The 27,930-nt window shown below is 40.6% G+C and overlaps 2 protein-coding genes across 7 annotated transcripts in view; one reads left to right on the top strand and one right to left on the bottom strand.

Moving 5' to 3' along the window:
* Nucleotides 1–24,257, bottom strand: part of LOC130085659 (NACHT, LRR and PYD domains-containing protein 12-like) — a 30,155-nt gene extending 5,898 nt beyond the window's left edge. For 2 of the 6 annotated variants that reach the window (XM_056251553.1, XM_056251554.1), the window contains exons 1-17: nt 24,090–24,257; nt 23,683–23,779; nt 23,297–23,410; nt 23,043–23,156; nt 22,789–22,902; nt 22,535–22,648; nt 22,150–22,263; nt 21,892–22,005; nt 21,638–21,751; nt 21,384–21,497; nt 16,969–17,034; nt 15,034–16,758; nt 12,634–12,723; nt 7,796–7,969; nt 4,982–5,155; nt 4,436–4,609; nt 59–226 (exon numbers count right to left, since the gene is read on the bottom strand). In XM_056251553.1, the coding sequence (XP_056107528.1) occupies nt 59–226; nt 4,436–4,609; nt 4,982–5,155; nt 7,796–7,969; nt 12,634–12,723; nt 15,034–16,758; nt 16,969–17,034; nt 21,384–21,497; nt 21,638–21,751; nt 21,892–22,005; nt 22,150–22,263; nt 22,535–22,648; nt 22,789–22,902; nt 23,043–23,156; nt 23,297–23,410; nt 23,683–23,732 (3,533 nt within the window). In that variant the 5' untranslated portion in view covers nt 23,733–23,779; nt 24,090–24,257. The other 4 variants (XM_056251555.1, XM_056251557.1, XM_056251556.1 and 1 more) reach the window with 4 other exon arrangements.
* A 1,253-nt stretch (nt 24,258–25,510) lies between these two features.
* psmd2 (proteasome 26S subunit ubiquitin receptor, non-ATPase 2) overlaps nt 25,511–27,930 on the top strand; it is a 33,775-nt gene continuing 31,355 nt past the window's right edge. The window contains exons 1-2 of the mRNA XM_056251552.1: nt 25,511–25,701; nt 26,062–26,118. Coding sequence (XP_056107527.1) covers nt 25,597–25,701; nt 26,062–26,118 — 162 coding nt within the window. The 5' untranslated portion in view covers nt 25,511–25,596. The remainder of the gene's footprint in view (nt 25,702–26,061; nt 26,119–27,930) is intronic.

The raw sequence follows: 27,930 nt of genomic DNA, 5'->3' as shown, positions 1-27,930 counted from the left end.
ATTAAATTATATAATTCACAGTGACTCAGTTTAATGTGAGAGTCACGTATGATCTTACCACAGTTCCTCCAGTTTGCAGTTCTCCAGTACAACAGAGAGCTGCTTCACTCCTGAGTCTCCTAGTTTGTTCTCAGACAGATCCAGGTTTCTCAGGTGTGAGGGGTTTGATCTAAGAGCTGAAGCCAGAGCAGCACAACCTTCAACTGTGACACCACAATCACTCAAACTGTAGAGAACAATGACACACTGTCTCAGATCAACAAAGACTTCATTATCAAAGAGAAAACCAATGACATATGCTCAAATGACTATGTTATATGGATCTTGGTCTGTGTCACAGAGCACAAAAGATTATCATAACATACCTGCAGTCACATTTAAGCAGGAAAAATATTTTTTTTTCTTAATTGTTTATAACTTTATATCTCTTTTTTAAAACAATTTATTCAAAATGTCAGTGAGTTTTACTGTTATTCTAAGAGATTATGTCTTCTATATGAGTATGTGTGTGAGAGAGAAAGATTATATAAAACTGATATAGAAAATTAAAACTGTATATCACAAAAATATAGGGCAGGGGAGAAAGAAGATAATATATTATAGAGATATTCTTAATGTTACTCAGAAAACAGGTCACAGGTTTAATTCGTTTGAAGTACTTGTGCTAAATGTTACGCTCTTAGATGTAAGAAAGAAATCCCTATTATCTCTAGCCTTGGCCACCGTATATAGACCTCCAGGGCCATATGCTGAATTCCTAAAAGAGTTTGCAGACTTTCTCTCAGATCTATTGGTCAATGTCGATAAAGCAATAATTGTTGGAGATTTTAACATACACGTAGAAAACACAAATGATGCGTTAGGGGCTGCGTTTACAGATTTATTAAACTCCTTTGGGGTCAAGCAAAACGTCAGTGGTCCCACTCATCGTCTAAATCATACACTAGATTTAATTATATCATACGGAACCAATCTAACCGATATAGATATTATACCGCAAAGTGACGATCTCACTGATCATCACATGGTAACTTGTATAATACGTACTGCTGAAATTTGTCATGTTGCGCCACGTTATAGACCAGGCAGAACAATCGTTCCAACCACTATAGATAGATTCTCAAATAGCTTACCTGATCTATCTCAGCTGCTCAGTGAACCCAAACAAACAGATGAACTAGAGGAAATGACCAGCAGTTTGAGCTCCATTTTCTCTAGTACATTAGATATTGTTGCACCAATTAGATTAAAAAAGGTTAGAGAAAAAACTAAAGCACCATGGTACAATAGTACTACACATGTTATCAAGAGAGAAACTCGTAACTTAGAGCGTAAATGGAAACAAACTAATTTAGAGGTCTTTAGAATCGCGTGGAAAGACAGTATGTCACGTTATAAAAAGGCTCTAAAAGCAGCCAGGGCTGAGCATCTCCGCAAACTAATAGAAAATAACCAAAATAATCCAAGGTTTTTATTTAACACTGTAGCTAGACTAACAAATAAACAGACATCACCAGAGCTAAATATTACGTTACAGTATAGTTGTAATGATTTTATGAATTACTTCAATGAGAAAATAGAAAGCATCCGAAATACAATTGTAAATGTACAATCCTCTATGGTGTCTTATGATTCAGCCTCAATTATCGCCCCTCAAGAACAACTACACCGCTTTACAACTATAGGACAAGAGGAGCTAAATAAACTTATCATTGCATCTAAACCAACAACATGTTCATTAGATCCAATACCCACTAAACTACTGAAAGAAGTGTTACCTGTAGTGGAAGAGCCTCTTCTCAATATTATTAACTCATCTTTATTTTTAGGTCATGTTCCAAAAATATTCAAGCTGGCAGTTATAAAACCTCTTATTAAGAAACCGCAATTAGATCAAAATAACTTAGCAAATTACAGACCCATTTCAAATCTTTCATTTATGTCTAAAATACTAGAAAAAATTGTGCTCTTTCAATTGTGCTCTTTCAGTCAGGATTCAGACCGCATCATAGCACAGAAACTGCGCTAGTTAAAATTACAAATGATTTACTTTTAGCTTCTGACCAAGGCTGTATCTCAATACTAGTTCTACTCGATCTTAGCGCTGCGTTCGACACTATAGATCATAAAATACTCTTGGATCGACTACAAAACTACACTGGTGTTCAGGGACAGGCATTAAGCTGGTTTAGATCGTACCTATCAGACCGTTACCATTTTGTCTGTTTAAATGGGGAAAAATCGAAGATAACCTCAGTAGACTATGGAGTGCCGCAAGGATCGGTGTTAGGCCCTCTGCTATTCTCAATATATATGCTGCCACTTGGTAATATTATAAGAAAACATGGAATTAATTTCCACTGCTATGCTGATGACACTCAATTATATATTTCATCATGACCAGATGAAAACACTAACTTATCTAAATTGACAGAATGTCTTAAAGATATAAAATGCTGGATGACGTGTAATTTCCTGCTATTAAATCCAGATAAAACGGAGGTATTACTTATTGGTCCAAAAAACTACCCACAAAATCTCTTACAATTTACCTTTCATTTTGAAGGATGTCCTGTTACCTTATCCACTACAGTAAAAGACCTGGGTGTTATACTAGACCGCAACTTGTCTTTCGAAAATCATATTTCATTTGTTACAAGAACTGCCTTTTTCCACCTTAGAAACATTGCTAAATTACGTAACATGCTATCTGTTTCTGATGCAGAAAAGTTAGTTCATGCATTCATGACCTCGAGACTAGATTACTGTAATGCTTTATTAGCTGGTTGTCCTGCATCCTCAATAAACAAGCTACAGCTAGTCCAAAATGCAGCTGCTAGAGTTCTTACTAGGTCAAGAAAATATGATCATATAACACCGATTTTATCATCTCTGCACTGGTTACATATTAAGTTCCGTATCAATTACAAAGTACTACTACTGACCTATTAAGCCCTAAATGGTTTAGCTCCTGTGTATTTAATGGACCTTCTATCGCCCTACAATCCATCGCGTTCTTTAAGATCACTAAATTCGAGGCTTCTGGTCATTCCTAGGATATCTAAGTCCACTAAAGGAGGGAGGGCGTTCTCACATTTAGCTCCAAAACTCTGGAATAGCCTTCCTGATATTGTTCGTTGCTCAGACTCGCTCTCCCAGTTCAAAACTAGATTAAAGACGCATCTCTTCAGCCAAGCATTCACATAATGCTTACCTTTTATACTACTGTTGAATCAGATCAAATGCATTAATATTATGAACAGCACCTACGCTAATTATTTCCCATCTGCTTTTCTGCTGTTATCTCGGGATGCTAGTCCCGAGGTAAATAGCGTTCGTCAGCTCCAGTTTGTATCCAGCCTCTCACGGAGACTTCAGATGCCCCAACACCTGCGATGAGACGACTCGACGCCTGTGAAGAGACGACTCAACGCCGGCGATATGTTATGCACTAAATTAATATATGATGATTAACTAACTATATTCTTCTATGTACATTTCTGAAATGCACTTTCTGTAAAGCTGCTTTGAAACAATATGTATTGTGAAAAGCGCTATACAAATAAATTTGAATTGAAAATTGAATTAAATTGAAAGAAGATATGAATTATCATAGTTCTCCTCAGAAAAATGCTTACTACATACAAACAGTTTGACTGTGTTAGTAGTTGATGGCCAACCAACCACCCGCAGCCAGAGTCTCGCCCTGACAGCATCGTGGGGAAAGTGATCCAACACCCTCAAACTCTTATACCATGGACACAAACACTTGAGACCTCTCTAAATCACTACATGATCTTACAGTTTGAAGTATCGGTCATAGAAAAGCGCAAAGTGCTGTCATGAATAACTGAAAGAGAAATGTCTTGAACACACAGTCTAATGAATAATTATGACACAGACATTTCATCAATGTACTGTAGTGTTTTGCCACATCATAATCTGTGACATTGACACAATGTAGATTTTAAACCTGGAAAATAGTGGGAAAAGCTCTAAATTAACCAGTTTTCTCCTATGATGTGCAGCACCACCAACTGTTATATCCTTATGTGATAATTAGCTGATGAGTTGAATCAGGTGTGTTTGATTAGGGAGACAAAGAAAACGTGCAGTGTTGGGGGTCCTTCAGGAACAGGGTCGGGAAACACTGCTGTAGAAGACTGTTAATTCTTAGTTCTCGTTAACTAAATGGTTAACTAATATAAACTGATGAAACCTTGTCGTAAAGTGTTTCCATTTTCACTTACATCTTATGAACAGATGTAATGTTTGGCAATTTGATCATGTTTTTTAAATAATTTTCTTTGTAATTAATGTAATAATGGTTAGTTTTCCATGCATTTTATTCCATTTTTAATGTTATTTTATTAATTATTGCAATTACAAAATTCACAGTGACACCATTTCATTTGAGAGTCACATATGATCTCACCTCAGTTTCTCTAGTTTACAGTAAGTATTCTCCACTATAGCAGAGAGCAGCTTCACTCCTGAGTCTCCTAGATTATTATATGACAGACCCAGTTCTCTCAGGTGTGAGGGGTTTGATCTAAGAGCTGAAGCCAGAGCAGCACAACCTTCATCTGTGACACCACAATCACTCAACCTGTAGAGAACAATGACACTTTTTTACTCTCTCTGTAACCCATATGTGTTTTAAAGTTTACTAATAAAGCATCTCTGTATTATATGGCCTATTGTGTCCCATTTGATGGTGTGGATCAACTGTCAGTCTGAGTGGGCAAGTGCCTCCCTGGCCTTTTGTACCCTTGCCGCTGATGTGATGTGATGAGAGTGAAGATGAATGAAATCAGCTTTAGCTTTAGACATCAAACACATTAAATGTGATTATGTTGAATGTGATTTGTCTCAAATCATGTTAATTACAATGATACACTGATTTGGTCTCACTATAAACTATTTTAAAATATGTCTCTTTGAGGACCATTTCAAATGACTATCAGAGATATGATTTTACCTCCAATTCTCCAGTTTACATTGAAGATTCTCCAGTACAGCAAAGAGCAGCTTCACTCCCGAGTCTCCTAGTTTATTCTCAGACAGATCCAGTTCTCTCAGGTGTGAGGGGTTTGATCTCAGAGCTGAAGCCAGAGCAGCACAACCTTCATCTGTGACACCACACTTACTCAACCTGTAGAGAACAATGGCACACTCTTCACTCTCTCATTAGCCCATATATGTTTTAAAGATTACTAATAAAACATCTCTGTATGATATAATGTAGCTGATATTCATCTAATTATGTTGTTGCGTCCTGGGGACGTATAATATGCATATATGTTTTGGAGTGTGTATTTTACTCTGTGTGGGTGTGTTTTTGCCATGTGCTTTCTGTCTCTCTCCCTCGCTCTGCTTGCCTTGCAGTTAAATGTCCACATCTGATGCTTGTAAGGATTGTGCTCCAAACAACAACTGCTATAGCTGTGTCCCAATTCAGGGGCTGCATTCTTTGAAGGCTGCAGCGCAATGAAGACGGTCCCAATTTGAAGGCTTCTTCAAATGCTGCCTCAAAATGCAGCCTTCGTTTCACAGGCCGTGAAGGATAGAAAAGATGGATCCTTCGAGGCCCAGGCTAAACCAAGATACATTGCAAGTAAATAAATAGGTAAATACTTTTACTCAATATTAGGTTTCAATAAAGTAGATTAACTAATTATACAAATGTTTCAAAAATTCAAAGGAATTGCCTCAGGGCTAGAAGCACAACCGTCATTTCCAAGCAATTTGTGTGCCAAGAGAGATGATGCCCTCTCTACAGACCTATAGTTAAGCAGCCCGCCATAACCACACCACAGCTTGTGAGAGAATAGTCACTATTTTTCACTGACAGGATGCTCCCAGCACAGGACCCTGGGACAGGAACCACGTTTTTTCTCACATAACCAGAGAACGAAGGCATCTGTACTAATTATTATCTGATTATGCAGAATGTGTTTCCCCTCAGGGAGAAACCTCTGGTCCTGAGCCACCACTGCAGGGGTCTCATGCACACCAGGCCAAATGGTATTATATTGGGTGCTGCTGCCAAAAGCACAAGCAGTCTCTGAAAGTGCTTGACAGTGATGGCTTGGTCTAGCTTGATGTAGGGGACTGTGGTCAAGCTGGTCTCTATACGAGCAGGAGACAACTGTGCCCACATCATAGTCGAGTCCCACACTAAACCCAGGAATGTAATTCTCTGTTGGGGAGACAGTGAGCTTTTCCTGACGTTGAGTCTCAACCACAAGCACCTTATATGGCAAAGAAGATTATGATAATGCTAGGCTGAATGGAAGAAACCGATATTGGTATGCTTTTCCCCCGAAAGCGAACCTCAGGAACTTCCTTTGTTGGAGAAGGACTGATATGTGGCAATACGGGTCTTTGAGATCTATCGTGACAAACCAGTCCTCTGACCTGATTTGACTAACGATAATAGGGATAGTTAACATTTTGAAACTGAATCTTCTCAGAGAACGATTCAGCACCCTGAGATCTATAATGGGACGCAGCCCTCCATTCTTCTTGGGAAGTATAAAGTACTGGCTGTAGAACCCGGCCTCCCTCTCCCGAAAAGGAATACACAATATGGCCTCTTCGCTAAGAATTGTTTGAACTTCTAGCTCCATCACCTGACCCTGCAGAGGGTTGACGATAGTCCATACCACCCCACTAAATTTCGGCGCACAGTACTCAAATTGAATTCTGTAACTTTTTTCCACCGTGCTCAGGACCCACTGAGATATATTGGGGAGATTCCTCCATGGATCCACATACTCTACAAGAGGAACCAGTCTCTCGAGACTGACCCTGGGTGTTATGTTTATAAATGGTTCGGTGCCCTAAAGCAGCTGGCTGGCAGGAGAAAACCGAACACATTTTTCTACAAGCAATATATGAGGGAGCGAACTCGACAGGGCTGCAATGACTTTGGTCGGACAGTGCGATTTGCGCTTGCTGGAAACCGATGCGTCCTGTGCAAGAGGCAGCGGGAAGCAAACATTGTTTTCTAAGGGTTCCGCGGAGGAGCGAAATGCTGTCGCTCCACCACAGGGGGGATCTCCCTCAGAGGCCTGTGCATCAAGTCAGAAACTCTTCTTTGAAGCTTTCCTTGCCCGTATGAAAGTCAGCAGATCTGTCTTCTGCTTAGAAGGCTACAGGTGAGAGTGTTGCTTTGACCCCCATGCTTTGTTCTGTACACTTGTAAATCATCTCACCATAACAAGTGTAGACATTATGTAAATAAGAGATCCATTGTGCAGTGTGGACAGCTACATTGATTATAATGGGATTGTGATCGAAGATCTAAGATAAAGATCTAAGATCAGCTTTTTAGTGATTATAAGGTAGCGCTCTTTGCTTTATATATATATATATATATATATATATAATCCATTCAGAATTTGAATATTTTCTTTTTCATGTATTTGAGCAATTTTTATAGTAATATGTTTTTATTATAATGTGTGTGATTTTTCTACTTTCCCACAAATAAATTATTTTCTGTCTCATTTGATCGGAGTGGAGCAGCTGTCAATCTGAGAGGGCCAGTGCCTCCCTGGCCTTGTGTAGCCTTGCCACTTAGGTGATGTGATGAAAATGAAGATGAATGAAATCAGCTTTAGCTTCATCTATCAAAAACATAAACTGTGATTATGTTGAATGTGATTCATGTAAAATCCTTATATGTTAATAACAATGCCAAACACTCTTATTTGGTCTCATCATAAACTATTTTAAAATATGTCTCTCTGAGCACCAGATCATGTGACAATCAGAGAGATGATCTTACCTCCAATTCTCCAGTTTACAGTGATGATTCTCCAATACAACAGAGAGCAGCTTCACTCCTGTGTCACCTAATTTATTCTTAGACAGATTCAGTTGTCTCAAGTGTGAGGGGTTTAATCTCAGAGCTGAAGCCAGAGAAGCACAACCTTTATCTGTGACACCACACTTACTCAATCTGTAGAGAACAATGACACTTAGATAAAAACATACAGGGTCACATTTCTCAAAAGCATCATAAAACTTGTAAAAACAATTGTATGAATCATCCTAAAATTTCAGTCTATTTCCCAAACTATTGTAACTTAAGTAGCATTTAAAATGGTTGAAGATCTCGAGTGCTCTGAAGTAATCGTTATCTGCTTGCATGTGTTGGAGACAGACTCAAGCTGTCATCTGCAGGACAACCACAAGATGAAGCTGTGTCATTTAAGTAATTTTCGTCTCATAGTTACATGATCTTAGAAGTCTGGAGTTTTTAAACACACTGAGCATCTACAAGCACCTGTAACCCTGGTAAGAAGAAATTTCCATTTTAACCCTTTAACCTGATTCCGCTTCTCTGTTTGTGATCAGACCATTTTAAGCCGTTAAACTCTGGGAAAGCTTTCAGTGATCCAGTAATCGAATTCATTCAAACAATCAGTCCAAAACAGTGCTCATATAGAGAAGGCCAGGTTGAATACATTAGAGATATCAGAGAAAAGAGACTCACATTGCGTATTTAGTGATTTATTCATTTCAGTGTGTGCTTTGCTTTTTCATATTCTGTGATTGTTTCTGAAGAGCACAATTTTGGTGACGTACAGGAGTCGTACAGTAAGTGTGTGGGAGTTTTATAATGATAGTTATAATTATGCAAAAAAGAACAAACCGTGTATGTGTGCTCTCGATCACTGATCACACACTGCATTTATGTACCGACACATTTCAGTACTCCGACACGCTCTGCAAGTAGCCAGGGCGGAGCATGCTTGGCCGGAAGACAGGCTGGAGCATAAGTGACAGGAGAACAGAACGGAGCACACATAACACAGGACCAGGGCAGAGTACACTTAGAAGGGTACCAGGACAGAGCAGACTCGGACGGAGACGAGGGCGGAGCAGACTGAGGCGAAGGCCAGGGCGGAGCAGGATGATGCGAAGGGCAGGGTGGTGAAGCCCCTGCAGACGACCATGGCGGCGCAGTCTTCATGGTCTCTTCACCCCCCCCCCCCCCCCAAAAAAATACTTGGGGAAATCCACGGGTTCAGGAAAGGCCTCCCGGAGCTTGAAGGGCGCAGGCAGGGCGAGGCGCAGAGGCGGGGCCGGCAGGGCAAGGCGAGAAGTCTGGGTACGCTCACTGAAGCCTGATGAGCCGAGCGAGTCCTCCTTCTCTTCCTTCTGCGACGGCGCTTCACTGGGCTTGACTCGGTTGACTCGGTAGACTCACTTGACTCAGTAGACTCCCTTGACTCAGTAGACTCACTTGACTCAGCTCACTTGACTCAGTAGACTCACTTGACTCAGTAGACTCTTGAGGCAGGAATACAACGGAGCTCACGTGAAGTGTTAGAACGACGAGATTCACATGTTGCTTGGATTCGGAGGACCCTTTACGAAGCGCTGGTTCAACTGGGCTTTCATGTAGCGCAAACTCGGTGGAGCACGTGTGAAGCGCTGGTTCACCGGGAGACTCTAGATACGTGGATTCAGTGGGTACCTTGTAAAATGGTGAATCGTCGGGTCCTCTGTGAAGCAAAAGTTCCAGAAAAATCCACAGTAAAAACAGAGAGTTCAGACAGTCCTCCCCGAAAGAACATCATTAAACAGAAATCATCTAAGTAGGACTGACGAGAGAGCTTAAAAAATCGGTCACAAAAACCTTGAGAGGACGTTCTCCTTGACGGAGGCTTACGATCTGCGCTGTGGGATCCATAACGAGGTCCGTGTTCCTCTCAGCCGCTGGATCAGTGAGGGCTCAGTACTCTGTCATGAAACTGCACATGGAACATGGACAGAGGTGATCCAAACGCAGGCTTTATTAAGAGGAGGATCCAGAGACAGGTACAGGGAAAGATGCAGGGGTCAAAACCAGGTAAGCAGTCCAGATCAGCAATCATACAATACAGGGATAAGGCAGACGGGAAGACCAGATACAGGCAGGGAGTCCAGGAACCGTGAAACTAGAAAACACTAAGGCTGCGTTTAAACTTGGCATTAACATGCGATCACCGTGATCCGATCAAGCAGATCGGATCATTAGCCAATCAGGACATGATGCGTTTATATTTGTTCACATTAAGCAGCCTCTGTATCTGTGGATAACCGATCGGATTTCTGTTTCCCGCATAATATTTAAATCAGGTCTGTGGCACGACACCAGATTAATAGTAAAGATGATACAAATTAAACAACATCCCAATTGCTTTCACTCACTCACTTTACTTTCAAATGCAATCTCCATTAATTAGATCAAATTATATTTTTTGAAAGAAGGAATACTTCCAGAGTTGATCTTACAAAAATAACTAGGTTGATCATGTTAAACAAGTCACATCATGCATCATCTGGGTTTAAGGTTGCGTGAAATGACTATATTGACAGAAATGGGAGATTGATAAACATGCTGAAACAATAAAAACATTCAACATTTAAAACATTTAAAAATTCCGATTCTGATTCCGATTATTCCTCTGGCAAGTGCAGCTCTTCATTAAGATCTCATGACTGACTGTGAGTGTACAGGCGATCGCCTCGTTCAGATAATGTTGCACAATTAAAATGAAAAATGACACACATAAAGTGTTAAAAGATTGTTTTAAAGATTGACGTTTATTGTTCAAATAAGTTTAATTTCGTGTCTAAACTGCGTCTGGCCATTACTTTCTGACAGTCACGCAGGGAGACTGGGCGGGGATTTAAATTACGTTCACCTGTGAATGCAGACACGATGGCTGGATTGCGTTTACATTACACTGAGATCCGATCACAATGCGTCCTCGACTACCTCCGAACCGGGACACGCTGATCGGATAACATTCCCATCAGATGTGCGTTTACACTTGTCTTTTCAATGTGTATGTGGACAACATCCAGATACAGGTCGCATGTTAATGCCAAGTGTAAACGCAGCCTTCTGAGCCCTGAACAAAGGGAAAACTCAGGCTTAAATCAGGGACGCTCAAACTAAAACAGGTGCAACAAATAAACCATAATCAGTCCAGGGTAAAAACATAGGAAACAATAAACTAGATGCAACACGCATTTGAAAAAGCGAGGCGCTGGAGAGCACAATTCGTTTGAATGCAAAATACAATTTCACCGCTAGATGGGAGAAATTCCTACACAATGTCCCTTTAATATAAATGTATAATTTAATCATAGCAGAAACATGCCTAGACATGTTCCACAGGGCTGGTTTGAAAATATTGATTTCCCGATTTTAAACAATCTTTGGAAAAAAGCGTGGTGCCGCCTCCCGTCCAATAAATCACAATAAGCTTTATTACTTTGATAAGAAACAAAGCCTTTAGCTTTCAAATTATGTCAAACTTATCACAGAATTCAAACAATTTTTAAATTTCCTTGGGGAGGCCTCCCTATGTTATTCAACGGGTCATGAGACCAACTAAACAATGAAATTACACTTCACATATCTTTTTTCCAAAGATATTTTCTGTCATTTACTGTAGTTTTTATCACGTTGATGTAATTTCAAGTGTTTGTTTTTAAAGTAAGTTTGTATTTGGTTAGTTATTTGATGCTATAAAAACGGTGGTGTGACGTCATGATTAACAGGTTCTCTGAGTGAGGTAGTCACTGAAGCACCAACGGACTTCGGGATCTTCGGAGTACTGAGGAGATTGTATTTACTTTATTTTAACAAGCCTCTTGTCGTACTGCAATCAACAGACATCAAAATTGGAGCAGAACGGAGGAACGGAGCAGACAGGCCAAAGTGCAGGTTCTGTGAGAGTGCATTCGGAGAGAGTGAGGGCGTGGCGTTCATTTCGCGGCTTTACTTCCTGTTCACTACTGCGCAGGTCTGGTCCTGAGATCGCAACTGTGCAGACTCAAATCTCAAGATGTCAGCGCCATATCGGGACACTGGCGGCTTCATTTCTCACCAATAGAAGAGAGCGAAGGGGCATCATCCATCTTTTTTTTTACAGTCTATGGGTGTGACAGATCGCTTTAGCACTTTAGTTCAAGCGGCAGTATGGAGCGTGAGTGAACCAGTTATCTTTTCCTCTTTACTAGTTGTTATAGCATGAAAGAAACATAAATGAATATTATTATAACTCAGTTTCAGTTTATTTATAAAGCACGTTTAAAAACGGCCACTGGCCGACCAAAGTGCTGTACACATAGCAAATTAAACTAATGGAATTTAGTGAAATAAATAATGTTAAACAGTTCGGAGCAGAATAGTCATTGTAAGCTAAAAGCAACAGAAAATAAATAGGTTTTAAGACAAGACTTGAACTCAGACAGAGAGGAAGTTGATCTAATATAAAGTGGGAGCTTGTTCCAGAGTGTGGGACCACCAGCCACTTCAAATGCAAGATTTCCCCTTGATATTATAACTCAGTCACTTCAACTCACAGCAGAGAATATATATTAGCTAAAACATAACACAGAATGTAATTTTTTTATCATGTCTCAGTCTGTAAAAAGTTAACAGAAACACATTTACAATAAAGCTCTTACAATAGAAGTCTAGCAGGTCAGAGAGGTGGAGGGTTTAAAAGCTGGAGTCTGACACTCATATCTTTTTTTAAACTATTAATTAAAAAAAAAAAATAAAGCAAAAAATGTTCTAATGTTTTAACAATGAGGATTGTTCTCAGTGTTACTTACACAGCTGATCTAGTTGCTGTAACCACAGGCAGCAGCTTCTGAAGAACTTCATCTGCTGTGTTTTGTTCTTTCTGGGTGGCAGATGCATCACTGTTGTAAAATAAAAACATAAGTTAATAATTAAAGCTAATAATAATAATCATATCCAATATTATAAGTGAATAATACATTAAATACCTAACTAAACATCCTCACATATTTTTCAATTAAATAAACACTGCTTTAAAAAGGACATTAACGTTTTTTTAGTATCTAAATGTAAAACCTACGTATTCAGCCAACACAGATTTGTTTTTGTTTTTGTTGTTATGTTTTCTTTTTTTGTCAATGTTGCTGTGTCACAATCCCTGCCTGTGTTTCCTAAGTCTGTTGTCATGGACTCATGCACTCATCTCCTTAGCAGTTTACATAGTAACTCAAGTCATTAGCTCATTGGTTATGCTCAGCATTTATAGCCCTGCTTGTCATTAGTTTGGTTGTCAGTTATTGTATGTACGTATCCTAGATTATCTTGTGTTTTCTCCTGTTCTACCTTTGTTTACTCCTGCTACCTTGTGTTCTCTGACCGTGTGGACTATTTTAATAAATATCACTGCACATGGATCTGCTCCCCAGCCTGTTCCTTTGCCTGCCTGAATGCCACACTGTTCATAGACACACAGTGGCAGGTCTAATTTCGTAATTTCGAAAAAATATTGATAAATACTTCTTTTTTTTATCATTAATGCAATACAGTGAATGACAGCCATCTGTGTCTCCCAGTGGCTTATATTATTGCCAATTTAGTGTTAAGTGATTAATTTATGCCTTAACATTTAATTAATTTATGCCTACATGTTAAAGATAACATGTATGCCTTCATCTCCAAAAACATTATTTTTGTCTTACATTTCATAATAAACTCAGATAAGCTTAGTGCTGACTCATTTTCCATCAGTTCGTTTTCATGTGTGCAAAGGATTGTGGGTGATTGAAGGACAAAAAGGATACACCAGGGGCACGTTCAAGTTCAAAACGGTGTTTCCGGGTTGAACGTCATGTTTCCTGGAAACGGCGTGCACCGGTGTGCAACGGGGTTTGAGATGCGTTTTCTCTTGTTTGATGGGTGTGTCAGAACTGCAGTCCAATCAGCAGCAACATGTATATAAAGCACACGGTATTAAAGTGAACTCGCACAATGGGTTCATGGAAAGTAATTTACAAATGTGTTCGATGCAGCTCGGTATGCGCAACAACTGAGGATATTAGAAGACACGTTTGTCGTAAGTTTTATTGTAAAAATATAGGATATCAACAATGATGTAGTTGTTTATATGTTTAGCTTCATTGCAAGTGTATGACATTTGGTATAGAAATAAACAATGGCAATTAAGTGCTTTTCCTAAAAATGAGAAAGAACATACAGGGTATTAAAACAGCATGAACTACAAATAAAGTCAATATGTGAGGCTAAATAGATGTGTTTTAGTCTGAATTAGGTAAGATGTGTGATTCCATTTCAGTTTCCACAAATCCCTTCACTCGATTGGGATGTTCTCTTGTGTTCTGGGCGGCAAGTGCAGTAACTGTAACATCGGGCATATTTTGTAGTATTAAACACATATTTATACCGACTTCATCAGGCTCCGAAAATTCTTCACAAAAAACACAAAGAATGGCCTTTCTCAGCTGCCATAGTTGCAACTCTTGCGTCATCAGAACAGTGCGTTCAACGCATCACCGTTTCTGTTTAAAAAACGTTGTGCAACGTTTTGTCGGTGCTGAACACAGCCCTGATGTTTCCTTCAAAATTAGCTGATTTAAGGATATGAAATTAAGGCTAACAGGATCATTCAAATTGAGACGGCCTTCTGTGACACTTGATGAAGTGGCAGTTGAGATGTACAGCCTTTACTAGGACTTCCGTTTGAGAAGCACCCGCAAATTGCGTACAATATCCCATAAATCAATATTTGCCTCATGATTTTACCACCTCTGATTGGCCATTGCTTTCAAGTGCTTAACAGACATGTCTGTGATTGGCTACAATTCTCAATGCTGCCAAAACACACTGTTAAAAAAAAAACGTTGCCTTTGTAAATAAAAACCAGATCACATGCACAAATACGCAATGAAGCTTTTGAAAGCAGTCGTCCATCATCAATACCGAATTGAGTCTGTACTACCAGCCCCACCCGACAATTAAAAAAATCTATTACACAAATCACATTCTTGTGCTTTATTTCTGTATGGAGGAGTGATTTTGGGAGTGTTTGTGTAAGAGAGAAATAAAAGAATATAAAAATATGAACTACTAAACTCTGTGTGACATCTGCAGGATTACAAATTTCTGAGCTTCTTGATTCTCTTGTTTTGTTCACCATATTTTAGACTGTAATGATTGTACTTTTTGTTACTTACCGATAATCATCTCCAGTTAAGCTGTTCAGTTTAAAGTCATTCATTGTCTCCTCTGATGTCAACAACACAAAAACTAAAGCTGACCACTGAGACGAGGAGAGTTTCACATTACGTAATCCTCCACGGCTCATATGAGGTTGAGCTTCGTTTACTAGAGAAAGATCACCCAGTTCATTCAGACAGTGAAACAGATTGATGTATTTATCTGGAGAAGGATTCTCACTGATCTTCTCTTTAATATAGTCAACTGTTTCCTCATTGCTGTGAGACCTGTTTGCTGTCTGTGTCTTTAGTTCTTGTAAGAGACTCTGATTAGACTCCACTGACAGACCCAGAAGGAAACGAAGGAAAAGGTCCAGATGCCCATTTCTACTGTGTAAAGCCTCATCCACAGCTCTCTGATGGAGATCAGATAGGGACACTTTGTCTCCATTAGTTGGTTTGGTAATCTGGTCAAACACATGGATGTTATGGTTTATAAAGGAGAGATGCACATACAGAGCTGCGAGATGTTCCTGAATGCTCAGATGAACAAAGCAGAAGACTCTCCCCTGATACAAGCCCAACTCCTCTCTGAAGATCTGAGTGCACAATCCTGAGTAAACTGATGCTTCTGCCACATCAATGCCACACTCGCTCAGGTCTTCCTCATAGAAGATCAGGTTGCCTTTCACAAGCTGCCGATACGCCAGTTTCCCCAATTTGACAATCATGTCTTCATCTTTCACTTTCTCCTCATAGTCCTTCTCATGTTTGATGTTGGTCTGAATGAGCAGGAAGTGTGTGTACATTTGAGTGAGAGTCTTGGGAATCTCTCCACTCTCTGCTCCACTGCACATCTCCTCTAGAACAGTGGCTGAGATCCAGCAGAACACTGGGATGTGGCACATGATAAAGAGGCTCCTTGAGGACTTCAGGTGTGAGATGATCCTGTCGGCCAGACTCTGATCACTGATTCTCTTCCTGAAGTATTCCTGCTTCTGTGTGTCACTGAAGCCTCGTACCTCTGTCACTCGATGGACACACTCAGAGGGGAAGAGATCCGCTGCTGCTGGTCTGGAGGTGATCCAGATGAGAGACGAGGGAAGCAGATTCCCCACAATGAGGTTCGTCAGCAGCTCGTCCACTGAGGCGGATTCAGTCACATCACACAACCTCACATCGCTCTGAAAATCCAGAGACAAACGACACTCATCCAGACCATCAAAGATGAATGCAACTTTATACTCATCACTGGATATGGCCATTTCTCTGGTTTTAGGGAAGAAGCGATGAAGAAGATCTGAAAGACTGAGTGTTTTGTCCTTCATCAAGTTGAGCTCTCTGAAAGGAAGTGGAAATATGAGCTGGACGTCCTGATTCTCTTTCCCTTCAGCCCAGTCCAGGATGAACTTCTGCACAGAGACTGTTTTTCCAATGCCAGCGACTCCCTTTGTCAGCACAGTTCTGATGGGTTTGTCTTGTCCAGGTAAAGGTGTAAAGATGTCACTGCATTTGATCGGTGTGTCCTCTGTTTCTGCTCTCCTGGACTGTGTCTCAATCTGTCTCACCTCATGCTCATTATTGATCTCTCCACTTCCACTCTCGGTGATGTAGAGCTCTGTGTAGATCTCATTCAGGAGTGTTGGGTTTCCCTGCTTTGATATTCCCTCATACAAACACTCAAACTTCTTTCTCAGATTTGATCTCAATGTGTTTAGGACTTCAGCAAGTTTAGACCAATGACTGTAAAATTAAAATGCCACATTATTACACAAATTAGATAAGTAAATAGACATTATTTACTAAATACATTTTTTTGTTTGCTGTATTATGAGGCACAGAACATCATTAGGCTTTTCTGAAATGGTTACATTATTATTCATATGTTTGAGTGATGTTTTATGTGCATTGCAGCACCTAGGATTAAACAACAACAAAAGTCATACATTTTACCTGAAACCAGGATACATGCTGTCATTAAAGTCGTGTGGTTGAATCACAGTTTTGTTTTTAACTGTTCTGGATAGAAGATGGTTATCATTAATATACTTCAACTTGCAGGATTTGAACGTAGCATTGTTCCCTTTCGAAAAGGAACTCGCACTGCGTCGATGACGCTTTGGGGGAACGCCTCAGGCGTGACAGTTGTCTGAAATCACAATCAAATCACCGCAATCACGTTGACCGACGACAGCCCGTGAATCATTAGCGTGAATGATTAACGTGCGACCTGGTAGTATAAAAGGGTGCCTTGCAAACATGACAAATCATATTTTCGTCTTCAGGGACTGTCTGTGTTAAACGCAACTCAAAAAAAACTGTGAGAAAATGAAACGTGCAGCAAAGGCTGATTGTTTTCAGAAGTGTGCAGACCCGCGCCCAAGATTTTTGACGCCGGCGGGTGACACACACAAGCTGTGCGTTTTCTGCCTGGGCGTTTTCTGCCTGGGAGAAGAGCATGCACGGGAGGTTCTCGAGGGAGCCTGCTGTGCAAACTGTCAGCGTTTTCTGTGAAAACGCTCCGCTCTCGTCTGGCCCTCTTCTCGAGTGAAGAGGGCTCAGCATCTGGACCTCATGGTTCAGGTCCCGCTCGTGCCAAGGCAGAGCGGCGGCTTGCATCATGGGGCTCCCAGATGGAGCTCGTCGATCACCTTGAGAGGGCTGTAAACCTCTCAGATGACCCGAAGACTGACGAGAGCGAGCTGCAGGTTGAGTATGAAGATTTTTCACCGACTCTTCCCGCAGCTGATGCTCTTCATGATGCGCAGGAGATGGCTGAGGAGGTGTATGATCCTGAACCCCCTCAGCCACCCTGCCCAGTGTATGCAGAGCTGGTGGATGTAATGGAGCGCGCCGCTGGCAGGCTGCAGCGGCTAGAGGAGAGATATAGACCACTCGGCCATAGACCACCAGCTCAGGTGAGCCTTCCATTTCTTCCCGACCTTAATACTGAGATCGAGAGGGCATGGAAGAACCCATACTCTGCCCGTATCCACTGACATCAGCGAGCTAGTTTCGCTGATGTTGAGGGGATCGAGGAGCATGGGTACGTGTCGATGCCGCCCATTGACGAGACGTTTGCGAACTATCTCGTGTCTGGGCGGGCGTCGACACTGAGAGCTCCAACCCTGCCTGCTGAAAACAACGGCGCGTCTGAATGGCAGAGCATACACGGCAGCGGGTCAGGCCGGTGCTGCCCTGCACACCACCTGCAAGCATACCAGGCCGACCTGCTGGGGGATCTCGACCAGGGGGCAGGAATGTCCCCTGAGGTGGTGGCTGAGCTGCGCCGCACCACAGATCTTGCTCTCCGGGCCACCAAGCAAACCGCAAAGTTCCCTGTTAGGTGACCAGAATGATAACTATGTTAGCCTTCGGGCTGTTAGCCACCTCAGGGTAGAGTAGTTGGTCTCTCTCTCATAGAATTTTTTACTTGGAGTGTTGACTGACGCTAGAGCTTCAGATAGATCTATGTCCGGCCCACTGAGCCGTCTGACTTCTTCCTGAGCATTTCGCCCCTTGAGCTTTTTTGGGTTTTCAGTAGGCTGAGCGATTCTGCAGCCCCTTGCATGGACTATATTTTTTAGTAAGGCTGTGGCTCCTCCGAGCCCTCAGGTAGATCTATGCTTGCAAGTTGGCCCTCACCAGGGCCGCCTCTGTAGCTGGCCTAGGCTGTGCCAGGGATAATGGAGACGCTCTGGTAAAAATAGCATTTCTGCATCTGACCCTTCACTTTGTGAATGTAGGTTCCTAGCATCCCTGTATAACAGCCTCCTCCCATGGGAGTCGTTAGGCCAAGGCCCGCCCCTTCTCTGCATTCTGGAGCAACAAGAGCAATGCAGCGTGGTGCAGAGGATGGTTTATGAGAACATGGTTAGGCCTCAAATAGGCCGCCATGGTACATGTCTTTATTGAGCAGGGTTAGGCCGTCTCTCGCTTCACGAAGAGGTCTGGTTCTGTCTGCCCGGCCCTGCCGTGCAGAACTGGCTTACTTATCTAGGCCGCCAGTATAGGCTTCACTCGCCTCGCTGAACTACTGCTCGAGCGCTGGGTTGTAGGTGGGTGGCTCTCAAGTCTAGCCCCACTCCCCTAGGTTGGGCACAGATACATTTCTGTCACCCCTAGAGCCGCTGGCAGGCCCGCATCCTGGTAACCCTAGGGTGAGGTGTGAGTATGTAGGTCTGAGCACTTCACTTCCAGTTCTGTATTATCCTACCTTGCACCACTATGGCTCGGGTCGAGTGGAAAGTTTAGCCTTCACTTCTTTTTGGTCGAAGTACGCTCCCCTGAAGCCAGAGCTTTGCCCTGAGCTGACGCCCATGCGTATAGATGGTAGGCCCCTGACACAGAGGCCTCCGTTGAGGTAGAGTGGTGTATGTTGTATTCCCCTTGTTTTAAGGGTGCTAGCTCTCTTGCTGAGTACACTGCCGTGGGCAATATGATTAGGCACCAGGATGCTGTAGGCGCTGTGTAAACAGCTTATCTACCAACGAAGGCTGTGCCGTCAGGTAGTAGGCCTCAGCAGGCCTCCTTGAATGGGCAGCCCCAAAGAGGGCGCTGTAGGCCAGCTTACTTCTCGTGGTTGGCCTTGGTGGTTCGGGCAGTTGGCTCACCGATGGGTAGTAAGGCCTTAAACAGGCCTCCTCGGAGGTGAGTCCCAACATTGTGGGACATACTTTATTGCCGCTACCAGGTAGCTAGCCGTATTAGGCCTCCTGTGGCTGGGCCCAATAGTTATGTTGGTGTAGTATGTTCCCAACAGTGTTCCTTTCTAGCAGAATTGACTTGCTATCAGCTAGTAGGCCAAACCAGGCCTCCCTGATAGGTGAGTCCCCAGCTGGCTGGCCTTAGGAGGCCGCCTTGGAACTGTCAGGTAGTAGGCCCCACCAGGCCTCCCTGAAGGTGAGTTCCCACAGACTGTGGTTTTCAGGTAGTAGGCCTCACCAGGCCTCCCTGAAGGTGAGTTCCCCACGTATTATCGTTATCAGGTAATAGGCCTCACTAGGCCTCCCTGTAGGTGACCACATACTGTGGTTCAGGAAGCTAGTGGCCTCTTGCTATCAGTTCAGCTGGTCTTAGCAGGCAGCTGCTGAAGGCGAGCTTGCGCCCTGGCTCAACTAAAGTGTTCATTCTCTGCTACTGGTTCCCTCCCGGAACCTTTTTCCTGCCTACAGCCTAGTTTTGCCTACCAGGCGGACCATGTGCTCCCCTCATCGAGGGTCACTATGAGCACGCGGACTCCTGAGTCTGGTCAGACGGTCGTAGGCCTATCGTGAGGCCTCCCAGTTAGATCAGTCCTTAGGCCTTCACAGGCCTCCTCAGTGTTTTGAAACATAAACACTGGGTAGATCCGTGGATCGAGTAGAGAAACTCCCCTCGCTGGCAAGGGTTGGGAAGCGCTATACTGAGTCATACTTTCCAGGATTTCCCGTCTCTGAGATCCGGCCGAGTGGTTCACTGCCAGCTTTCCAGTCCCTCGGGTTGGATGCCTTACCTAAGGCAAGTATCCAGGGGCTCTGTCTTCGGACAGACAGGAAGTGGCCAGACTAAGTGTCTATGTAACTGATGCCGGGTCAGGCCGTCCTGGTGGCATTTCGGGGTGAGTACGTTCCCCTGAATAGTGTCTGGCTGGGGTTCCTTCGGGTTCCCTAGCCAAATTCCCTAGAAGGGACCCCTTCTAATTGGAAGCTGTGGTTCCAGGCCCTGAGCAGGTCCAGGTAGGCCTTTCATTGAACCATGTGTATGGAGGTTTTCCTGCGAGGCTTAGCTTGGGCTATGACCGTAGGGAATGCTGTCACTGACAGCCCAGTGTGACCTGAGGGTGAGTGGTTCTAGCGTTTCATTTGAATTTGCTGGTTCTGACAGTTGTCACTGCCACCTGGCATGCACTCCGCTTAGCATGGTGGCGTTGGTATATCGTTCCCCAAGAGTCATCGACGCAGTGCGAGTTCCCTTTCGAAAGGGAACGTCTCAGGTTACGACTGTAACCACTGCGTCTCCTTGCCATGCCTCGAGGCTTACCTACCGAACAGTCCCTTCAGACGATAAGGTGATTTGTCATGTTTGCAAGGCGCCCTTTTATACTACCAGGTCGTACGTTAATCATTCACGCTAATGATTCACGGGCTGTCGCCGGGCAATGTGATTGCCGTGATTTGATTGTGATTTCAGACAACTGTCACGCCTGAGGCGTTCCCCCAAAGCGTCATCGACGCAGTGCGAGTTCCCTGTTCTCAGGGAACAGAGGTTACAGTCGTAACCTAGACGTTTTTGGTTCAAATCCAGATCATTACACTGCTGTTTATTAATAACAATTTCATAAAAAAAATCAAATACTATAAGCATATATTTTTATAGAAATAATATACCTGAGATCAGGCCGTGTGTGTCCACTCTCAAACTTTATTGGGCGATCCATAGACCAGTTACTCTTCATAGACACACAGCTGGACACTGGGTTTGAGCTCTTCTGCTGGACTGAACTGTAACAGAGAACAGATTCAGTTTAATCCTTTAGATTAGTTCATTCTTTATTATAGGAACCATAATAATATAATCATATTCATCTTTAATCAAAAAAGCACTATGAGGAAACTTTAATCTTTTTATTTAAAATTTCGACCTGAGATCAGGCCGTGTGTTTCCACTCTCAAACTTTATTGGGCGATCCATAGACCAGTTACTCTTCACAGACACACAGCTGGACACTGGGTTTGAGCTCTTCTGCTGGACTGAACTGGAACAGAGAACATTCAGTTTAATCCTTTAGATTACTGTGTTCATTCTTTTATATAGGAACCATAATAATATAATCACATTCATCTTTAATAAAAAACACTTTGAGGAAACTTTAATCTTTTTATTTAAAATTTCGACCTGAGATCAGGCCGTGTGTTTCCACTCTCAAACTTTATTGGGCGATCCATAGACCAGTTACTCTTCATAGACACACAGCTGGACACTGGGTTTGAGCTCTTCTGCTGGACTGAACTGGAACAGAGAACAGATTCAGTTTAATCCTTCATATTACTATGTTCATTCTTTTATATAGGAACCATAATAATATAATCACATTCATCTTTAATAAAAAACACTTTGAGGAAACTTTATGATCTTTTTATTTAATATTTCAACCTGAGACCAGGCCGTGTGTTTCCACTCTCAAACTTTATTGGGCGATCCATAGACCAGTTACTCTTCATAGACACACAGCTGGACACTGGGTTTGAGCTCTTCTGCTGGACTGAACTGTAACAGAGAACAGATTCAGTTTAATCCTTTAGATTACTGTGTTCATTCTTTATTATAGGAATTAGGGCTGGGCAATATATCGCATCACATTGTTATGCGCATCTCGTCAGTAAAGCCGGTTCCTTGATTAGTAGTAAATTGATGCGCATAACAATGTGATGCGATATATTGTCCAGCCCTAAAATCATAAAAATATAAACACATTCATCTTTAATAAAAAAAAAGTACTTTGAGGATACTTTATGATCTTTTTATTTAATATTTTGACCTGAGACTAGGCTCTGTGTTTCCACTATCAAACTTTATTGGGCGATCCATAGACCAGTTACTCTTCACAGACACACAGCTGGACACTGGGTTTGAGCTCTTCTGCTGGACTGAACTGGAACAGAGAACATTCAGTTTAATCCTTTAGATTACTGTGTTCATTCTTTTATATAGGAACCATAATAATATAATCACATTCATCTTTAATAAAAAACACTTTGAGGAAACTTTAATCTTTTTATTTAAAATTTCGACCTGAGATCAGGCCGTGTGTTTCCACTCTCAAACTTTATTGGGCGATCCATAGACCAGTTACTCTTCATAGACACACAGCTGGACACTGGGTTTGAGCTCTTCTGCTGGACTGAACTGTAACAGAGAACATTCAGTTTAATCCTTTAGATTACTGTGTTCATTCTTTTATATAGGAACCATAATAATATAATCACATTCATCTTTAATAAAAAACACTTTGAGGAAACTTTAATCTTTTTATTTAAAATTTCGACCTGAGATCAGGCCGTGTGTTTCCACTCTCAAACTTTATTGGGCGATCCATAGACCAGTTACTCTTCATAGACACACAGCTGGACACTGGGTTTGAGCTCTTCTGCTGGACTGAACTGGAACAGAGAACATTCAGTTTAATCCTTTAGATTACTGTGTTCATTCTTTTATATAGGAACCATAATAATATAATCACATTCATCTTTAATAAAAAACACTTTGAGGAAACTTTAATCTTTTTATTTAAAATTTCGACCTGAGATCAGGCCGTGTGTTTCCACTCTCAAACTTTATTGGGCGATCCATAGACCAGTTACTCTTCATAGACACACAGCTGGACTCTGGGTTTGAGCTCTTCTGCTGGACTGAACTGGAACAGAGAACATTCAGTTTAATCCTTTAGATTAGTTCATTCTTTATTATAGGAACCATAATAATATAACACATTCATCAAAAACAACTTTGAAGAAACTTTATGATTTTTTTTATTGTATATTTCATGTTAGTATTGAAACAAACAAAAATATAGACAAAAATAAGCTACAATTATTTTCTGTAAACTGTTTCTGTGATCTGTGGGGGGGAAATTGTAATCTTTTTCTGTGATGTAATACAATATTTAACAGTGTTTGTTGAAAGTACCTGCATCCTGGAGAAAAATCTCTGTCTCTGGATCCTTGTGAGTCAGCCATGATGAAGCTGCAGGAGAATCTGATTAGTATGATCTCCTCCACTGACTCTAAATGAATAAATATAAAACATGCAGACACAAAATTAAATTATTAATTGATTAACCTTCATTATTTAGCTGAACATATCTTGACTGTGGGAGAAAAATAATCATGGGACTGTGTTAACTCAAGCTCAGTTATACATGTTTACACATATGCTGTTGAACTCTTGAAGAATCACAGACATCACCAAACACTTTAGAAACCTTCAAGTGAAAGAAACCCTTTATTAACAATTTTATATTAAACAAACAATCACTTAAAATGTGCTCAGGAGATTCATATTAATATGAGGAAGTCACAAACATGAAAACTCACCGTGATCAAACTTCTACAAGATACAGGATCTCAAATCCTCCAGCTTTAACATCATAAAGATACACAGACATTCCTGCATTCTTGCATAGTCTTTGATAAATATTTTGATGCTCTGTTTTTTCCATATCATATTTGTATTTTTCCTGCTTAAAATGGCACCAGGAGAACTCTCACCTACTTTCACTTTCTATTTGTGATGAGAGAAAGAGAGAGAGAGAGAGAGAGAGAGAGAGAGAGGGGGGGGGGGGGGGGGGGGGGGGGAATCAACCTCTCTCTCGTTTTCTGAATTATAGTGAGAAATAAAACATTATAAGACATTAATAATAAAGATATTTAATAAAGAAACATTTTGTCGCTGTAGTATGTAAGTCCCCCTCTGCTGACAGAAAACAAACAAAGAAAGAACAATAATTATGTTGTTTTTTTGGTGACCAAATTTCATTAAAGGGTTCGTTTAATTTTTTTTTTTTAATTCTGTCATTAATTACTCACCCTCATGTCGCTACAAACCCACAAGACTTTTTTTCATCTTCGGAATGCAAAAATCTTTTTAAAGAAATCTGTGAGCTTTATGTCTCTCCATTGACACACAACTACCACTTTTAGGTCCCAGAATGGTAGTAAACACATCATTAAAGTAATCCATGTGACACTAGTGGTTTAACCTCCATTTTATGAAGTGATACAAATGCTTTATTTGCACACAAAAAAATATTAATCTTCAACGCGTTTGCGAGAGCACCAACACGCATGCGTGTTGTGTTGAAACAAGAAATGTTTCGTGAACGTGTTGGAGATTAATATTTTGTACTCGCAAAAAAGCTTTGTTTGCATTTAGTCTTTTATTCATTATTTTGTTCTTGTACTATATTTCATATAGTTTTGTGCTTTTGTTTATTCACATATATATATATATACACACACACACACACACAAACATACATACATATATATATATACATATATATATATGTATGTATGTATATTATATTTATATATATCACTGATTCTTGAAATAAGGGACAAAACATGTCCCCCATCAAAATGTTGCAATTTGCCTTAAAAAATTAATTGTTTCATTTAAAAAGGCTTTCAAAGTTGGATATGAAAGACTTGTGTATGTTTAGACCCTTAATTTTGTATATAAAATTTGTATATAAAATACAAGGTCGTTTGTGACGTCAGAAACACCAGCCATTTCAAACCGTGTTTTTGAGACTGTCTTTGGTTCACTGCAGTTTTAAGGAGAACATTTTTAGCAATGGTGTCGACTTATGAATTTACACATGGTTTGTCTTGAAGCATATTAAAACACCGCATAGGATAGACATATAAACAACTTTAAAAGCTTGATTTTCACCACAGGGGGACTTTAATATACTGTGCAGTTCTCGGTGCGGTCAACAGGAGACAGTAGAGGGCGCGGTGCCATAACACATCAGCCGTAGAAGAAGAAACAGCAGCAGCGGTAGTGACTCGCATTCAGAGAAACATCAGCAACAAAATCATGGAGGAAACCGCTAAAAAGGAGAAAAAGCAGGACGAAATCAAGGAGGAGAAAGACAAAAAGCCGGCGGGGAAAGAAAAGGAGAAGAAAGAGGAGCAGGAGCTGGTGAGAGAGAGAAAAACACCGCGTTTGAATTCCGCCTGAGTCACTCTGCAGGCCACACACTCACACACACTCACACACCACAGCAATGTGTGTAAATATTCATGAGTTAACAATAAATATCAATCACTTTAGGCACAAAACATTTTAAAACAACGCGTATGTGATTATAAGACTCTTATGTATGCGTTATATGTATCATATCGTTATATAAACACATGGATGAATGGATAAAGTTAACAGAAATACTTCCCTGAGGAGAAATTCACTCGTCTGATTTTAAAAATAACTATATTTCATTGTTTACAGAGTTCTGGTGTTGTTAATAATAATGTCTCTGATGTGTTTGTGTTGTTTTTGCAGTCAGAGGAGGACAAACTGCTCCAGGAGGAGTTGGAGATGCTCGTGGAAAGACTCGGTGTAAGTTGAGATGGTTTTTGTTGGATTTATTAATTATTCCTGGTTGAACTGTCAATTTTACACATTTGAAGAAGCAACATTAACATACTTAAAAAATATCATGAATTACATGCGATTTATTGTAATGTAAGAAAACTGGGTTTCAATATACAGTAAGGCTTCAGTTGTTAACATTTGTTAAAATGAACCAATACTTCTACAGCATATCTAATCTTAATGTTAATTTCAACATTTACTAATACATTATTAATATCAAAAGATGTATTTATTAACATTAGTTAATGCAGTGTGAACTAGCATGAACAAACAATGAACAATTGTTTTACTAGTGATGTCAATCGATAATTTTTTTTATTAATTGCACCTGACATTAAAGTTTTTAATATAGGGTTATATTGCAATACTTTCACATGGAGTCTCCAAAACAATGTAGAAACAACATAAAGACGGTATATTTTAAATATGTGTTTAATGGCATCTCTTTACTAACTAAGCACTATAAATAAAGGCCAGTATCACTGGTACCAATACTGGCGTCTCTATTACATGGATTATTTCCCTCAATTTTAGCCATTCAACATTACAGTATAATTGAAAGCTGTAATTTTTAACATTTAATAGGCTTTAAAAAATATATAACTTTTAATTGAAGTTAACCCTTAACCAATCTTCACATATAACCCCATTGTGATAAACGTCACATTTAGCTGTGCTTTTAATATATCAGTTTCTTTTTTCTATTGGCCCAGCTGGGACCCTTCAGATTTGTTCCTGCCCTGCTAAAAAAAAAAGCACAAAAATTTTACTGTTTTCTGGGGGGTTTTCACACACATGTAACCTTATAAACAGTGTTTTATGATTTTCACGTAATTCTAACAAGCCAAGTCACCTTTATTTATATAGCGCTTTTAACAATACAGATTATTTCAAAGCAGCTTTACAGAGATAACAGGAAAATAATGTTGTAATAATATTGTTAAATATAAAATTAAAAGTCCCCAACTAAGCAAGCCAATGGTGACAAAGGCAAAAAAGGCAAAATAAACAGGCATTGAATAGTTATCAAACATTTTGCTGTCTTCACTACATAAATTATTAATTGTACATAGATCTATCCTTATTAAAGCTACAAATGTTATTCAGCCAAAGGATGACGAAAAAAAACCTGAATGTTGCGTTGATTGCGAAATATTTTTAACACGTTAAAACTGGAAAAAAGTAATCGCATGCAATAATTTTTCTTTTACCGTATTTATTAATTCACACATTTATTTTTACGTGTTAATTTTAACAGCCCTAATTTTTTACTAACATCAAAAAAGATGCTTTAAAAATATATTGTGAATGTTAACAACAAGTGAGACCTTATTGTAAAGTGTTACTAGAATTAGTTTTCGCAATAATGGATCAAAGTGTAATGAATTTCTTAAAGGGATACTCCACTTTTTTTGGAAATAGGCTCATTTTACAACTCCCCCAGAGTTAAACTGTTGAGTTTTTACCGTTTTTGAATCCATTCAGCCGATCTCCGGTTCTGGCGGTACCACTTTTAGCATAGCTTAGCATACATCATTGGAGTTGACAAGACCATTAGCATTTCTCAAAAAAAAATGACCAAATGATATGACGCAGCGCCTGAAAATAGGCCACCTTCCTTCAACACAACGGAACTATTTTCAGGCGCTGCGTCATATCATTACGCCTGCTGCACTCATGGTACGGCAGTGAAGTTTCTTGATTACTACGCAGGAATGAGAGTATAGTTCCTAGCCATATCAGCCTAGAAAATCGCAACTTTACATTTTCCGTCGG

Source organism: Rhinichthys klamathensis, unplaced genomic scaffold, assembly GCF_029890125.1.
Source record: "Rhinichthys klamathensis goyatoka isolate OS25496 unplaced genomic scaffold, OSU_Roscu_1.1 h1tg000084l_1, whole genome shotgun sequence".
Lineage (NCBI taxonomy): Eukaryota > Metazoa > Chordata > Actinopteri > Cypriniformes > Leuciscidae > Rhinichthys > Rhinichthys klamathensis.
Note: the sequence above shows the minus strand (reverse complement) of the source record. Positions and strands in the feature narration are given on the sequence as shown.